Source organism: Chelon labrosus, assembly GCF_963514085.1.
Source record: "Chelon labrosus genome assembly, chromosome: 11".
Taxonomy (NCBI): domain Eukaryota; kingdom Metazoa; phylum Chordata; class Actinopteri; order Mugiliformes; family Mugilidae; genus Chelon; species Chelon labrosus.
The window spans coordinates 13,015,427-13,031,573 of record NC_140344.1 but is presented as its reverse complement, the minus strand read 5'-3'; the positions used below and the strand labels follow the sequence as shown (position 1 = coordinate 13,031,573).

The 16,147-nt window shown below is 40.7% G+C and overlaps 3 protein-coding genes across 8 annotated transcripts; 2 read left to right on the top strand and 1 right to left on the bottom strand.

Moving 5' to 3' along the window:
- Positions 1-3,508: 3,508 nt before the first annotated feature.
- On the bottom strand, positions 3,509-5,233 carry tmem276a (transmembrane protein 276a; the record flags this gene model as incomplete). The annotated part of the gene is made up of 4 exons (XM_084556002.1): positions 3,509-3,892; positions 4,036-4,173; positions 4,286-4,399; positions 4,831-5,233. 4 exons carry the CDS (start codon positions 5,231-5,233, stop codon positions 3,645-3,647), a joined length of 903 nt encoding a protein of 300 aa, XP_084412128.1. The 3' UTR covers positions 3,509-3,644.
- Positions 5,234-6,048: 815 nt separating this feature from the next.
- On the top strand, positions 6,049-9,844 carry spi1a (Spi-1 proto-oncogene a). 3 transcript variants are annotated; one of them, XM_084555896.1, is made up of 5 exons: positions 6,049-6,846; positions 7,302-7,395; positions 7,484-7,668; positions 8,770-8,902; positions 8,986-9,844. In XM_084555896.1, exons 1-5 carry the CDS (start codon positions 6,820-6,822, stop codon positions 9,294-9,296), a joined length of 750 nt encoding a protein of 249 aa, XP_084412022.1. In that variant the 5' UTR covers positions 6,049-6,819; the 3' UTR covers positions 9,297-9,844. The 3 variants fall into 3 exon arrangements, with proteins under 3 accessions (XP_084412022.1, XP_084412021.1, XP_084412023.1); XM_084555895.1 differs by having other exon boundaries at positions 8,737-8,902; XM_084555897.1 differs by lacking the exon at positions 7,302-7,395 and having other exon boundaries at positions 8,737-8,902.
- Positions 9,845-10,493: 649 nt separating this feature from the next.
- LOC311495166 (protein regulator of cytokinesis 1-like) lies at positions 10,494-16,024 on the top strand. Of its 4 annotated transcripts, none has more exons than XM_084554521.1 (14): positions 10,494-10,643; positions 11,066-11,198; positions 11,294-11,416; positions 11,511-11,744; positions 11,824-11,994; positions 12,090-12,239; positions 12,363-12,510; positions 12,598-12,734; positions 13,191-13,286; positions 13,598-13,744; positions 13,840-13,950; positions 14,072-14,167; positions 14,383-14,556; positions 15,544-16,022. In XM_084554521.1, the coding sequence occupies exons 1-14, from the start codon at positions 10,633-10,635 to the stop codon at positions 15,598-15,600; spliced, it is 1,788 nt and encodes a 595-aa protein (XP_084410647.1). In that variant the 5' UTR covers positions 10,494-10,632; the 3' UTR covers positions 15,601-16,022. The 4 variants fall into 4 exon arrangements, with proteins under 4 accessions (XP_084410647.1, XP_084410648.1, XP_084410646.1 ...); XM_084554522.1 differs by lacking the exon at positions 10,494-10,643 and adding an exon at positions 10,787-10,819 and having other exon boundaries at positions 14,383-14,489; positions 15,544-16,024; XM_084554520.1 differs by lacking the exon at positions 10,494-10,643 and adding an exon at positions 10,787-10,819 and having other exon boundaries at positions 15,544-16,023.
- The last annotated feature ends 123 nt before the right edge of the window (positions 16,025-16,147 follow it).

Sequence of the window (16,147 nt, the reverse complement as noted above, 5' to 3'; positions counted from 1 at the left end):
CCTTCAAGTGGCCCTGGTTAATTGTCTTCTGAGGTCTGTCACTGCCTCAAACTTCCATCTGGCAGTAATCTGCTCAAGTATGAAGTATGTTTGTTTGAGGGCAGCCACGGTCGTCATGATCTATTCCTAAGTCTGTCACAGTCCATGGAGTTTGATGTGAATCGCTATTGTGTTGAAATGCGGAGCCGTTTCGTCACTTTCCTAAAAGTAGACCCGCAGCTTTGTTTATATCTGTCAAAAAGTTTTGCTGTTCAGCAGCTGAAATGCCACGTCTTATTTCAGACCCTCTGTTTATGGGAGGAGAGTTATTTTGAATTCCAGGAAAAAGGCATTAAGGTCGGCCTCTGGGGTCACACACACGAATGATTCGTCAGGCTGTTTTTAATTTGCTGTGCCCTGAGTTTAATATTCTGCATGCCTTCTGTAGTGTTCTGTGTATTTCTGTTTTTTAACAGCCGTTTTAAACGCTCTTATTCCAGCCAGTGTCTGCAACAACCACAATACAAACAGCCAGTAGCATGCCCACTTTTTACAGAGATAATGTCTGCAGATTCTAGGGAGCCAGATGGGCTGCCATGGGCGCAACTGGGTGTGATTTCCTCTGTCTGGTTTTCCTCACAGTCCAGCTTCCCCTGAGGGACCCCTTTTTAAAAACAGCTCTCTGCAGTGCAGCCCAGAGCAGACCAACCCCTCAATAACCCTGAGCTGCAGGAGCTCTGAGCGCAGAGAAACCCTATATGTCTATACAGCTCTTAATTTCCAGGGGCACGCTGCAGGGCTTGCAAGATTTGATTAAAAGATTTGGTTAGAATTTCCACTGTGCAAGTAAAGGTAGAGCGTCTCACACAAACTCTCACGAGCAACCCACCCATCCCACTTCATTTGTCTTTTTTGGCTCAAAACATTAATTCCATCTATAGACAAATATTTTTATTTTTTTCCTGCGGTTCGGATTCTGGTTCACCGACGCCTTGAAGCACGGAGGCCTGAGCCCGGAGCATGCTGTTAGAAGAATGTATGGCTCCTCTCTGACATATTTTAAGGACAAACAAAGAAAGGTCAAGAATGTAGACCTAAGTTGACCCAAGAAGACTCTGAGCACAAAGCCCCAAAACAACAAGCCTCAGTGGTGTTATTGTTAGAAAGCAGAGAGCCGTTACACGCCATATCCGCCACTAGTCCTACTGTTACCATGTCTACAGTGAACACTACACTGCCACTACTAACAATCTTATCATTCAGCTACTGCTGATGTGTTTTTGTTCAGCGAAAATACAAAGAATAGTCATCAACTGAGCTTTTTTAGGATCAACTCCTCAACAAATGACAAAACTCCCACTAAAAGTCTGTCATTTGGTAAATGCCGTGAGATGGGTTTGAAAGTTGTGGATAGAGCTAGCAAGTAGACCTTGTGTTAACAACTGTTGTCATAGTGCTCAAAAAGCTTTCATACTCAAGTGTAGAATTAATTTATATCTTTTATATTTGCAATAGGACACAAAGGACAACAAACTATTTGAAGTTTTACTTCTTTTACCAATAAAAACTATTTTCTGTGATACTTAGAAGTAAAATTTCAAGATTTTTATTTACCAAAAGTAGTATTAACATACAGAATGGTCATTTATAATGTCACCTTTGGCAAAGCTGGAGCTTATCACAACTACTTTACATACTAATAGGTTTCCTAATCTATAATAAAACATAAAAATACATGTGTTGGTTATAGTTTAATGTATTTATGTGTGCAGATTTATTAGAAATGTAATAATCTGCGAAATATTTGGAATGAAGTCAGATAAATGCAGATAAATCTAGTGATAAAGTCAGTTAAAGATGTACGCAACTAATTTAAGGGATACGTATAGGGGCATCTTTTTCCTTCATTTATCTGAAATAAAAGTAGTCACTTTGAAGAATGGTGTTTTCCTTTCAAAAAAATACTTTGAGGGCACTTGTAGTCTATAAACTAGCCGGGCGTATGTGGAGTAATTAGACCACCTACGACGTTAAAGGACTTTTTAATGATGTGGGCACATACAGGCCATGTAGAGTTTTGTTGCCAGATGGGGAAACATTGTAAAATAAGTCGTCCTTCACAATGAGTTTTGACATCTTAATACATCTACTGCTAAATGATTAGTTTGTTTACATCTAAATGTGTCCAGGGTGTTGATTTACTGTCGCAAGATACCAAACGAAGAACATCTCATTTAAAATCTTCTCATCCCCCGGCATGTCAGAGATTTTTATTACAGTCCAGTTTTCTGTTTTCATAGTACACAGTGTATCATACAATGATCTGATGTGTACACGAACACTCCCTCCATGGCCCAGTTTGGGTACAGCTGGGATTTACTTCAAAATTAAAATTTCAGCTGCACATAATCGCTCCACGAAGATAATAAATGTTGTTGAGCAATACAGTAGTACGGAGGAGACGCTAAGGATCAGAGAAACCTCAGGAAATAAGTGATGCCAGCACTAGACGCCAGAAAGATTTAATTTCTAATAGAAGTTGCGGCAAAGCAATTACAGCTCACAGTATGTCAGTGGAACAAAAGATCTTTGATATAATCAATCAGATACAAGTGTAAATCTGTGCAGTTGTCAGTTTTAGTTATTTGTATTTCATTCTTTTTTTTATGTGTCACAGAGGTTTATAAAGGGAGATTTTATTTCACACTAATGCACAGCTGTAAATTACATTATTATTTGTGTTTGATTTTATTTGGAATGATTTATTTTTGTCAGTTTTATCGCTGGGTTTTGGTCACTGACTCACACTTTGGACACCGACTTTAGCACATTGCGGTGTTCAGAAGTGGTTGCATAAAACAGAGCCTTGCAAGCGGCCCCTCGTAACGCTAACAAAAACATATTCAGCTGCTTTTTTAAGACGGTGTCGTAAAAGTTCCGGCTCCATTAGGAGGACTCCGCGTCTGCTGTCATACCAGTGGGCACTTAACATAAGACGACCACAGAGACATTTATATAATGTCTGTTCAGTGTGTTACACAGGAAAACGTAAATAGTTTGCATGTCTGTTTTATTTTTCAAAAATATCTGGATGGGGGGGAGGTGGACCTCAAGAACAACAAAACGTTTCCCTCAAACACAGTTTGGTCTTAATGCTCATATTTTTCCTTGAATAAACACAAATGCATCTGCATACATACAATTCAAAAAGTACATGTACATATCTTGTTTTGAATGGATACATAATGATACACAGTTGCCCTTTGAAGTGTGACAGTACACATCCATAGTTTGATTTTCAATACAGGTTTCAAAGTTGTGCTATTGATCTCCTGCCAGTGTTTCTTTTTCTCTTTTTTTCCCCCCCGAAACTAGCAGATTTTACAGGAAGAAAATGTTATATTCTTCACTTGAAGAGCAAGCAATGACACTGAACAGTTCATTCATAAAGAGGGACAGAAAAAAAAGCACCAGAAGAACTGAAATCTTCAGTCCATTGTCACCTCTTCTTTGTTTTCATGTGAGTGAGAGCCATTGTCCCGTGCTTTCTCTGGCTTTGTGAAGGCTCCCTCTGCTCCGATGTCCCTGGGTAAAACTGTCTCTGGAACAGGCCTTGTCACTGTTTCAGGACGAGACAGGTGTCCATGGTGATGTGCCGCTCCCTGTCACACACAGCCGTTCTCCTGTCTGGGCTTGTGCACCACCGGGGTTTGTGGCGGGTACAGGGAAGGAGCCAGTGTGCACAGGAAACCAGCCAGCAATGTAAGGCCCAGTCCTCCCCACGCGCAAAACATGGACCAGCCATAACCGTGGCTGATGTCCTCCGGTATCCCGAACATGTAGCGAGGATAACGGGACAGTTGAAAGTTGATGCCGGCAACACATGTGCAAAGGGAGATTATACAGCACGTCCCTGGCGGGGAGCAGGAACAAAAACATGTCAGACACAACCCAATCTCATCTCCTCTGATGCATTACAGCACTCTCATTAACAAAGAGCACACTGCCCCTCTGTGGTGAGTGGGGGGAATGCTCTTTACGTAAAGTGTAGCTTACCTCCCATGAGGAAGAGAAGTCCAGCGACATACTGCATCAGATCATGCTCCTGACAGCAGCCCAGCGCGCCTATGATCCAGCCGAACAGGATGATGGATATGGCCATGCCTATGAAGCTGGCAGTCATCCTCTGTAGGTCTGCGAGGGCGCACAGCAGAAGTGACAGTGTTTGTTGTGGCCATGTCATAGTTTCTCTACATTAATTCATCACACGAGAAAGCGTTTTTTTTTTTTTTCTTTGCCAACTCACGGAGCGCGTGCCACTCATCCTGCCGTATTGTCTTCGTCAGATTGATTGGCAGATTTCTGGGGAGCGCGGATGATGAGTAGTAGTATTTTATTGGCGTGCAGCGCGGAACCAATCCTGTGGATGTAAACAACACAAAAGAGGATGTCTCACATTAGCACTGAGATAAGATGAAGAGCATTTCACATGGCTCTCTGCTGCCACCACCTCTCCCCAAAAAAAAGCACCCAACCCCCCCTCCACCACCACCACCCACCCATCCATCCACCCACACCATTGTAGAGTAGCTTATTGTACGCATCGCAAGCCTTCTGTTACTACAGCTTGGCCTTTTGTGCTGGAAAAAAAAAAAACAACACGTCGATTGCATCGTAACTGTATACTGCGTAGGCCTTGTGGGTCTGCTGTGCGCAGCATCAGCACCTTGGATAGCGCATTCGTGCACAAAGTATTTACCGATAGCGTCTCACACAGACACACACACACAAAACACAAAATGTCCAAAACAATCACTCTGTAACACAAATGCTGATGCGTAAAACCCAAACCTTTGAAGATCAAATCCTCTGTCTCCAAGTCAAATCCCTCACGGTGGCACTTTTTCCACAGTCCGGTGATGGTGGAATTGTAATGCCGACTGCAGAGGGACTCCATGGCCGGGGCAGGAGGCAAGAAGTGCCGCTTAGCCCGCAGCAGCATTTCGCCGCTGACGCTGGAGCCTTTCCTCTCCACATTTTTCTCCTTCGGCAGCATGCGAAGTGGAAGGTTGTTGTTGGAGATGTAAATGTAGCCGGGGTCGTTTCTTTTGTTTGAGTAATTCTTGCAGCGCTCCCGGTGCCTCCTGGCGTCGGTCTCGTACCAGTTGTCGGTGCTGATCGCCACCGCTATCAGTCCCAACGCGCAAAACGCCAAAAACAGACCGGCCACGGTTAAAGTCCTCATAGCAGCCATGTTCCATGCGTATCTCGCCTCGGTGCCGTGATGATTCCACGGGACAGCAGGACTCCGATCCTGGCTGCTGCCGCCGCTGCTGCTGCTGCTGCTGCTTTCAGTGTCTGAGGTGTGGAGGAAATTCAGCAATACATGGAAATCGGAGATGTAGATAAATCACTGGAGCCCTCATTTCTCTTGTTTGCCGACCATTTCAGAAAAGAGACCAATTCCGGGGATTAAGATAAACACATTGGGGCCTCGATGAGGTATTTTGGTTGTCTCCTCAAAGCCTCTGAACTCAGTCTAGCCTAGATACTGGCCAGTCCAACATTTCTGTCCAGTAGATGGAGACAGAGCAAATACTTGAAAGCACAGCCAGCCCCAGAGCTGCACCTACTGTACTGTAAATCATCATCTGTAGGAAAGCATTGACTGAGTTTGCCAAGTCATACAAGGTGAGCTTCCCTCTGTGTTTTTAATAACATCTCTCCTATCGCCTCTAAAGTGTTCCGCTATGAAACCCCAAACAGTAGACCATATTAAACCCCACACACGGCCTCTTTTTCTGAGTAGTATACAGGAAACAGTTTCATCACATCCAGCAGATTGCCTCTGGTAAGTTTCCATCCCAGCAGAGCCAAACAAATCATGAACTGTGCTTTTTTTTTTTTTTTTTTTTAATCATTGTGTAATTCTGAGAGAAGTCATGAAAACATAAACATTTGCACAAATGTCAAAAGGTCGTTGTAATTCTCCCTAATGTGTAGCAGTACGTCTGTGCGTCCAGGATTTGTTCAACAACCTTTTTTTTTTTTGTTTTTGGACAGGGTAAATATTACAACACAAACAAGTTACAAGAGACAAAGTAACTCCGGCCATTTCAGTTATGTTTTCACTGGTTTCATTCTCATGGTCAGTACTTCCTCAATGGAAACCATAAAGAGGAACGAGCCTGACTCCAGACTTCACTTTTGGTTTCTGCCCCTGCGTGCAGAAGCTATAAAAAAAAATCCTCCATGAATAAATCATACTGGGGATTTGCTGTGATTGAAAAAGTGTAATACATCTGGAGCATCATGGTTGTTAAGTTACAACATGTTAAATGACAATGACTCAGTATTTAGGTCTTACACTGTGTTAAATGAGAGTCACATCAAAACATCACTTGAACTGACAATGTGGGAGAGTTAAAGCATACAAGTGAAAACAGTTCAATATGTGTGGTACAATCTTCCACTCTCAGTGCTTCTATTTTAAGAGTGCAACTTTTTGCACTGGTATCTGTACATGTTTTATACATGGCTCAAAGTGCTCCCCTGTACAATAGAACTAGTTTTTTTGCAAACAGTTAAGGGAAACTTCTTAGACAAGCAGGAAACTCACATAAATATGACACTCTGCCAGCAGGAACTAGCTGATCATATGAATTTAGACAACTGGATGATATGAACGCAGACTGCGTATGGTCCAGCTTATTTCTCACTTTCAGTTCCCATTTGTCTGTGGATGTCGGCAATGTGGCGTGTTTCTCTGTGAAGCAATAACAAAAAGTTAACTTTTATCAGAAGCCTCAAGAACCAAGAATCTCATGCTGCCTTATTTACATGATGGACGGCTATGTCATATCTTCTGTAAGTGCTGCTGCTTTATTGTTTCAGATTTCAAATGTAAGGTGTTGGTCATAGTTTGTGACATTGAGGGGATTGACGGGATTTTAGTTCGTGTGACGTTTATCCAGTTACATTTAAAAGTTCTTCTACAGACCAAGGTGGGACTTTGGTTTTCGTTTATTGACTGTCTGAGGTGAAGAGTTTTGTTTGTGTTTAAAAAGTTTAAATGTATTTAATGAGGACATTAACACTTAAACTATAGTAAAACCACCTTTATGGTTTCTATTACTACTTTATTCGTTTTATTTTTCTCTCTTCATCTTAAAAGCAACACAAACAAAATATTTTTTTACTTCACATATTTAACTACTTCTAAAGTAACAACTAATGGTCATATCTGAATTAATTTTAGCAGGACAAAGAGCCTTTAAACTTTTAGTTTCTCCAAGACCGCATCTAATTTTTCCCTCCCAAAGGCTTCAGAGGAAATTATTCCAAACCAGCCAGAAAATTATCGACCACACGTAGAGCTGTACCCCTACCTCAGTAGTGTGGAGGAGATTTATGACGGTGAGAAGACGGTTTAATGTGTTTAAAAAAAAAAAAATAGTGACGAAACGTTACGCGCTGCTTAATCCTTTGTGATGTGACTTTTCAGACCCTAGATGGGCCTTCCACTCGGAGAGGGTCCAGCCACCTGACTTTGAGAATTCCTCCGTGAATCACCTCACAGAGCTCCAGGCTGTGTCTCCTCAACAGCTGATACAACCGTACCGATACAGCAGCGAGTCTCTGCCCCTTCAACTGGACCCTTCACTCGCTCCTCTCTCTGTGTCACCACAGGTAAGTCCATGAATGGAGGTTTATGAAAAATTAACAACATTATGTCAATTATTACTACATGATGTGACACTGTCTGACATTGAGTAAAGTCTGTTTGTTCATCATCATTCGAGTGAGGAGACATTTACTCACTGCACCTGAATCTTTATAAACGTGAGGACTGTAAGAAGATTTTCACAAGAAAAACAAAGGGTTTGATAATTATCCTAAATATCATTAGGCAAGATTGGTACGACCTTACACGTTAAAGGCAAGTTATAGCTTGCAAAATGGAGCAGTGCACATAATGTCACATAGCTTGCGGTCTTTGACAATGAGGCCGTTAAGCTCTCCCATTCTTTGCTTCCTGCTCTCGTTCAGCAAGATTTGATTTTACATCACGTGGCTTCAAATTAAAATGTTTGTAAGGGCAACATTTGCAATGTTGATGAATTTAAGAGTTACTTTTTGTAAAAATGCATGTGGAAAACACATATTACAATTTCAAAGAGCCTGAGCAGCTTCACAGGAGACTAACAGACTAAAAATCAGGTCAAATATCTACAATTACTCTAAGGAGCTGAAACGTAAGAAGACAAAAGAGTTGTTACATATTATTTTGTTGATAGACTAACTGATACATCAACTAATATTTCAGACCTAATGTGAATATACAGTACATGAAGGTGTGGGCATATAAAATCCAGACTTTAATATTGTGTAATGTGTAAGAATCAGTCTGTAGCCACTGGAATGAAAACACCATATTTTTTTTAGGGAGTACTTTAGGTAATTTAGAGCATTAATGCAGCATTCATTTAAATGTATTTTTAAGCTCACAAAAACAACACACGATGTGGACACTCAGGGATATTTTCGCTAAAATGTCATCTACGCCTCGTGGTATTGCAGAACATGGATTTCTATTTTGGCAGCGTAACTTCCTCTTTTGTACAATGACGAAGTTTAAATGAAAATGTCACACGGTGAATAACTGCAAAACAGTAAAAGCTACAAAGAAAAAAAAAACACCTCTAGCTTTGTCCCTTTATTGGGTGAACTTCAACATGCTTTAAATTTCCCTTAAAGATCCCATATTACACCCAATCCTTGTGCTACCAGTACCAGCCTTCGGCCTCACCGGGACATTACAACTCAGAGGAGGACCAAAGAGGAATCAGTCCCCCACTGGAGGTATCAGAGGGGGAGGATGAATATGAAGACCACAGACACTCTTCCTTCAGGAAAGACACTAGTGAGTATTTCTGATCCAAACTCTCCACTCACCTCAAAACCTAACCTGAAAAATGTAACAAATTTCATGTTTTTCCACCTCAGACAACAAGAAGAAAATCCGCCTGTACCAGTTCCTCCTGGACTTGCTAAGAAACGGTGACATGAGTGAAAGTATCTGGTGGGTGGACCAGGACAAGGGCATCTTCCAGTTCTCCACAAAACACAAAGAAGCTCTGGCAAGCCACTGGGGTATTCAGAAAGGAAATCGCAAAAGAATGACCTACCAGAAAATGGCTCGAGCTCTGAGGAACTATGGTAAAACTGGAGAGATCAAAAAAGTAAAGAAGAAGCTGACCTACCAGTTCAGTGAGGAAGTGCTGCGGAACCTCTATTTACGTCAGTATGCCCACTGATAAGGGAACAAAGGCTGTCTTTTATCATACTGCAATCACTAGCTAGCCTAAATTGTCATTTGCTTGTAAATTTGCAAATTTCAGTTTGTCTTTCTATGAGTACCCTCGCCTATTTATTTGTAATGCCAGTGTGTTTCCTCTCTGGCATTTGCCCACTTCTCCAACAAAGTGTGTACAATCATTAGAGAATGCTTAGAAGATCAGCGACAGCTAAAAAATATTCAGATGTGTTTACATGAAATGTACCCTTCTGAATGTGTGTCAATAAATATTAAGCTGTATTTTTTTGTCAGATTATTCAAACAAGATCCAACTTTATTAATCCCACAGGAAATACGTAGAGGACACTCAAGGTATAGAGAGGGAAATCACAAGTTACTTTTACAAAAATTAAGAAATATTGAGAAATATGAGCAAAATATATTAATTTTGCGTTTAAGCAGTAAAATGCAAGAACCAGTGTCTGATGGACTAATCAACACTGTACGCTATTTTAGCAGCATTGGAAAGGGGAGTATATTGCACTATTTACAGATTGATACTGTACATGATGTTGAAAATAAACTACATATGATATTAAGGAAGAAATATTTATTGTAAAACGAATTGAATCTATCTTAAATAATTACAAACCATAAAAAAAATCTCGATAGGGAAAGCAAGACAAAATGTACAATAATGTCCCTCTCACACAGCAGATAATACGCAGCTGAAGAATGAAATAGATAATTCTACAGTGCACTTCATGCAAAGACATACAAATACAGTTTTTCTAAGAATTGCAGCTGAAAGCAGATTGTAACAGTGTGTGAAGTATGTCTGTACAAAGACAGACAAGATAGCATGACCTTGATCACATAAAATGGACTGCTCTGCCTAGAACAAACCACAGATACACAAAGGCAATACTCAGACGCACCATTCACAGAGAGAGAAATCATATGAGAGGCTACATGTGCAAAACGAAATGAAAGACGAACAAAACTGACACAATAAAACAAAAATAAATCACACAGGTAGATCTATTGTACTGGTTGAAAATGGTGATTTAACTATAAACATAAAATGATGGGCGGAGCGTTTCTAACGTTAGCCCTTTTTTTCAAAGATCGCAAACTGCAACAACTTCCGCTGACGTCAGTCGGATCGGCCAATCAGAGCCCGGACGTTGTTTCGGTGCAAATTTCAAACCCAGTCGAAACGAACGGGTAGTCAGATAGGAGCAGCCACAACGATATAAATATAATTAGTTATTTTTTTTAACAAGCGGATAGGCCTCTTATGCGTTAAGTAGGATTGTTTTTAATATATTCCAGTTGTGTTCGGCGGCGACGACATGAGAGTGAGGTTAGTAGTTTTTATTACTTTGTATTATGTCGCATTCTGTTAGCAAACTTCCTGATTAGCATGTTAATTCTAGATAAAGCTAACGGCTAGCTTACTGAGAGCAGACGCACACAGTTTGTAGCACACGCATGGACGGGGTAGACGTCTGTGTGTGGAGCAATGACTAATTCTGAACGGTATTTATTGTTTTTTGATAGTTTTATGTGACTCTTTGTCTGGTATTTTTTACAAGTTACAACTAATGCTACAATACACCTTCGGCGACTAGCTAACGGTAGCTTCTTCGGTCGACGAAGAGCTTGTGGCGTCCGTCGTTAGCTCTCGGCTTCTCGCTACATGATGTCAAATTAAATGTTAATACAGGGCTAATTTAAAACCACAAAACACTAACCGCATTTACTTTTATTTGCCTTTTCTTCCAGTGAAGTCCACGCAGCAGAGTCTGTTGCCTACCTCAACAGGGCACTGGTCAGGTTACAGGACATCTGGGAAGAAATAGGGATTCCTGAAGAGCAGCGTCTTCAGAGGACCAACGATGTTCACAAGCACATTAAAGTGAGTCCCACATCGATGTAAGTTCAGTTTATTTCTTTGGCTTTACAGAAAAAATCTAATTACATTTTTTTTTTCTCGGTTTTCCTTGCTTGCAGGGTTTGCTGGATCTTATGATCGCTGAAGAAGAGGAGCTCAAGAAGCGATTACTGAAAAGCATAGAGTCCTATCGTATGGAACTTAACAATTTGTGTAGTGAACTTCAGCTTCCCCCCTTTGAGGTACGGAGACGTTTAAGACACATCTGTTTGTTTCCTCGTCTACTTCCGGAAAAAAACAATTGTTTGGGCTCTAACTTGTTGGATTTCATTGTAGGACGAGGATGGCTGCACCATGTTGCAGGTGGAGAAGAACAGCCGCACGCGCCTAGAGGTGCTGAAGGAGCGCAAGAAGCAAAGAATGGGAGAGCTTAACGGCCTCATTGTCAAAGACCGCGAGCTGTGTGACATTATGTGCGCGACTCCCTTTTGCATCGATCAGAATTCTGTCCCATCTTCGGAGCAGCTGGAGTCCTTTCATGCCTACCTTGCTGATCTGACTAAAGAAAAGGTGCTGCTCACATTCTGGTTTTCTTAATTTTTCACTTTTTTGTTTATCAGAGGTTTTCTAACACGTCTCATCTTTCCAGGATCGTCGTCATGACGAATTTGTTGGCATCAAAAAGGAGATCATCGTGTGCATGGATGATCTGGAGCAGCTCCCAGAGACCAGTTTTGAGACGGATGTGATGTGTGAGGATGAGGAGGCATTTTGTCTGTCAAATGACAACATCGCTGCTCTCAAGCTACTCCTGAGTCAAGTGAGTTTTGGGGTGTTTGCATGTAGACGTTTGCTAACCTGCAGTATTACGTATAATATCATGTTGGATTTATGATTTTAATGCTTTCTTTTCAGTTACAAGAACGCAAGGCTGAGAATGAACGCCACTGTTCAGGTTTACGCACAAAGATACAGGCACTCTGGGAAAGGCTTCAGATTCCACAAGAGGAAAGGGACGGTCTTTCAGAGCACATGTTCAGTTCAAAGAAGAAAAACATTGAGGCAGTAAGAAATCTACATCATGTGGTCCTTTACATTACTAATTAATTTCAGATGATGCAGTTGTATCATCCAGCAACACTAACCCTTCCATAACAAGTTGTAATAATGGATGTTCTGTATTTCCAGCTCCAGGTAGAATTACAGCGTCTAGAGGTGCTGAAAATGCACAGCATGAAAAGCGTAACTGAGGCCATCAGAGCGGAGATCGCCCTTTTGTGGGAGAGGTGCTTCTATAGCAAAGAACAGCAGCAAGCTTTTGCTCCGTATCATGATGGTGAATGCCCCTTCTTTAAAGACAACACCCTTACAATAAATATACACAGCAAAGGTCACAAATGTCACTGTGCTTTACACCCAACAGATGATTTCACAGAAGATCTCCTCAACCTGCACGAGGCTGAGGTCAAGACCCTGAAGAAATATTACGAGGACCACAAGGAGCTCTTTGAAGGAGTCACGAAATGGCAAAACAACTGGACCTTGTACTTGGAACTTGATGTGAGTACTGTCCTCTTACATTTTCAAACTGTCATGTAACATCATCAGTTTGTATCATAAGATTCCACATGTACACTTTAGTCAGATATGTGTATCTATGACAGATGTATGTTTATCTTGCTGTTCTCTTCTCTTCTCTCTTTGCTGTTCTCTTCTCTCTTTCTTCTGTCTGTACCCGGCTGGCCTTAGGCAGATGGGTCCCTCCATATGAGCTGGGTTCTGCTCGAGGTTTCTTCCTGTTAAAAGGGAGTTTTTCCTTGCCACCGTTGCCTTCAGGCTTGCTCTGGGGGTTTCAGGCCGGGTTTTTGTAAAGCGTCTTGAGACGATTTGTATTGTTATTGACGCTATATAAATAAAATTGAATTGAATTGAATTGAATGAGTTCAGTGTGAAAACCTTCAAAACAAATTTCTCTTGGTGTGTTAACACATGTGGATGTTTGTACTTTGATCACAGAGAAAGGCAAATGACCCTTCAAGGTTCAACAACAGGGGTGGGAATCTTCTGAAAGAAGAGAAGCAGAGAACTGACCTGCAGAAGAGTTTACCAAAGGTGAATGTTTTATTGACACACTGATTAGTTAATAAAACAAGGAATAAACAAGGTTTTTATTGTAAGCAGGCGGAATTTCATAGTACAATGTTAAGAATAAAACTGTCAAAGTCAAGCAAACCATATGACAGAGGAAACAGCATGTTTATTGCATTACTGGTTTTGGCCAACAGATGGGGATATTAATACTCAATGTGCAGTTTATGGGCAAATGGTCTTTGTGCACTGAATCTTAACGAAGGCATTTTAGAAAATGATGAAGCCTGTTAAAATGGCGCTAAGATGAAATTATTATTAAATGTTTGTTTCAGCTGGAGAAGGTTCTGAAGGCCCAAATTGATGCTTGGGAGCAGGAGCACGACAAGGAGTTCATGGTCAATGGACAGAAATTTCTTGAGTATGTGCAGGAGCAGTGGGATCACCACCACAGTGAAAAGGAGAAAGAGAAACTTGAACGGGTTTGTTACTGTTACGGTTTTGATCAAACATTGTTCTAAGTCTTACCTTCCCCACTCACAAAGGTGTTGTCAATGTGATTTGTTTTTGTTAATAGCAAATGAAGAAAACTAAGCAGACACAGGAGGATATGTTGTATGGAACAGCAGTGAGAACACCATCTAAAAGGCGGATAGCGGGGACTCCCACGCCTGGAAAAGTGAGAAAGGTAAGATGTTTTTCCTCAGTGTTGTCAGATTTATTGTGCATTTGAACATTGTACACTGACAGTAATAAACTGAGCCTGCATGAGTGATTCAATAGCTGACACACCTTTTCCCTCTGTCCAGTTCAACGGCACCTCGACTCCTAACAGCTTTCTGAGTTCAGGCCTTGGTGGAACCATGTGCCAGTCCATCCAGAAACCACCATTATCTGCCAGCAAGGTATGCTCACCGTTGTCACTGACTAATCTCACACTGTTTTGTTTTTTGTTTTTTAACGGACAGTCAAACCTAATAGGTTAAACTTGTTTGGCCATGATGGATGACCGTGTTGAGATTTTTTTGTCATCCACTGTCATAATCGTCCTGGAGTCTGATATATGAAATGAAAGGGCTGGCATAAAAACACATCATCATTCTAGTTGGTCTCGTTTTAGGGTTTTGGCCTGCGAACCCCCGGACATGGAAAGACACCCCGTGCGCTAGACCGAAACAAGGAAAACATCTCCCATCTAAATAGAAATACTCCAAGTGGCACACTAAGGTCTCAGGATACTCAAGATCACACCTTCACCTTTAACTCTGTCGCTGCCTCCTATTCGGAATTTGCGGTAAATGGGGTTTTCCATCTTAGTCCACTGACGTACACTCTAAATAGCAATTTAGAAACAAGTAGGCATCACTGTTAATATAAGAACAGTGTCTTATATTATATAGTATTATACAGTGTCTGTGTGACATCAAATTAAATGGTAGAAATTATGTTTGCACAAAATTTTCTGATTTTATTTTTTTAGCGTATTGTTAATACAATCAAAACCTACATAACAAATTGGAGCAAATAATAATGTACTCGACATCTTGAACAAAACAAACATTTCCCATAGTAAATACACAGTTTAATATTAATTCGTCACCCTTACCAAATGAATTCACAGAACGCTCATTAAGCTGTTCAGCAAAGGCAGACAAAGTATTAGATCTGTTGTCTGTGGCAACATCCACACATGGATAGTGCCAGTAGTAACTTGGCATCAGCTACAGAAAGTTGTTTTGCCAGAGTTGAAGTAGGAAACAACCACAGTGACGAAGATAAAGACTGGTGGTGTCCAGTAAGTTTCATAAGCCCCAGGTAGAAAAATAACCTTTCTGTTAAGAGGAAATATTACAGTTTAAAGAAGAAAAGGATCAACACAGAGGACATAAATTGTTACAAAAATATAAAGACATTTTTACCAAGACATCAATCTATTGTTTAGATTCAGTAAATCTAGTAGCTGATGGACTACTGAAAATATTTCACAAATACATGTTAAAGAGAAGGAAGGCGACATCCGTGTCTAAGATTATTTTAAAACACCAACTTTGTGATGATATATATATATTTAGGAGCTCTTTCAGTTGCTCACTTTGGTCTAACCTTTAATGAGTGAAGCTCTGCTATTCCAGTGTCACGACATATTCTCAGTTTTGAAGGCATATACACACATTGAATGTATTTGGGCTATTACTCTTACCGCCAGTAGGGGGAGACAAACATTTTACACTGTAGTTTTAATTTGACATAAACAGAGATTCATTTTGACTTTTCTTTACAGAGAGACCTCACGACGGCTTCTAAATCAAATGTGAACTCCACCATCAGTCTTCAGTGAAGGTCCAGAGGAGCTGCTCCGGGACCGAGAGTCATCCAGCTCAGCGGTAGTTTAACGTAGATTTCATGTAGTGGGCAAAAGGGAACTTGAATGTAAACTTCTTCAAAAAATGTAAATATCTAAATCGTTGTGAGTTTCCATTGATCCTGTTTTTGTAAGACTTTATATCGGGGTAACTGCTGTAGCAGTTCTTTTTTCTGCTGTATGTATTTCTGTGGCTTTTTATTTGATTTTGTTTTTTGCTTCTGTGATTACAGCCTTTTTAAGTGGAACATTAATAATCATCTCAAGCACTACTGTGTTAGTACTGTAGCAATTAGACAATGCACCGTGGTTTTCTTCTCTCCATTTGGAATGACAGTTAAATATGCTCTTCTTCACAAAGTAAATGAGTGCTTTTTTTAAATCAAGCTGTAAATAAACTTTTAAAAAGCATTCATCCTCACTAAGTGTACCTGTTATCTTTTCATTTGTTTTCATTCTTGTACGCAGGTGTTGAAGCTGCACGTGCTTTGAGTCAGTTGTTGGTTAATATTTCACTAAAGAT

What these genes read in the sequence shown, in the direction of transcription:
- LOC311495166 (XM_084554520.1), top strand. An exon ending in CTGATCTGACTAAAGAAAAG is followed by an intron (nt 11,745 to 11,823) that starts GTGCTGCTCACA and finishes TCATCTTTCCAG; the next exon opens with GATCGTCGTCATGACGAATT. An exon ending in TGCAGAAGAGTTTACCAAAG is followed by an intron (nt 13,287 to 13,597) that starts GTGAATGTTTTA and finishes TGTTTGTTTCAG; the next exon opens with CTGGAGAAGGTTCTGAAGGC.
- spi1a (XM_084555895.1), top strand. Translation starts at nt 6,820, where the DNA reads ATGATGGACGGCTATGTCATATCTTCT. An exon ending in ACGGCTATGTCATATCTTCT is followed by an intron (nt 6,847 to 7,301) that starts GTAAGTGCTGCT and finishes TCCCTCCCAAAG; the next exon opens with GCTTCAGAGGAAATTATTCC. An exon ending in CTCTCTCTGTGTCACCACAG is followed by an intron (nt 7,669 to 8,736) that starts GTAAGTCCATGA and finishes TTTCCCTTAAAG; the next exon opens with ATCCCATATTACACCCAATC.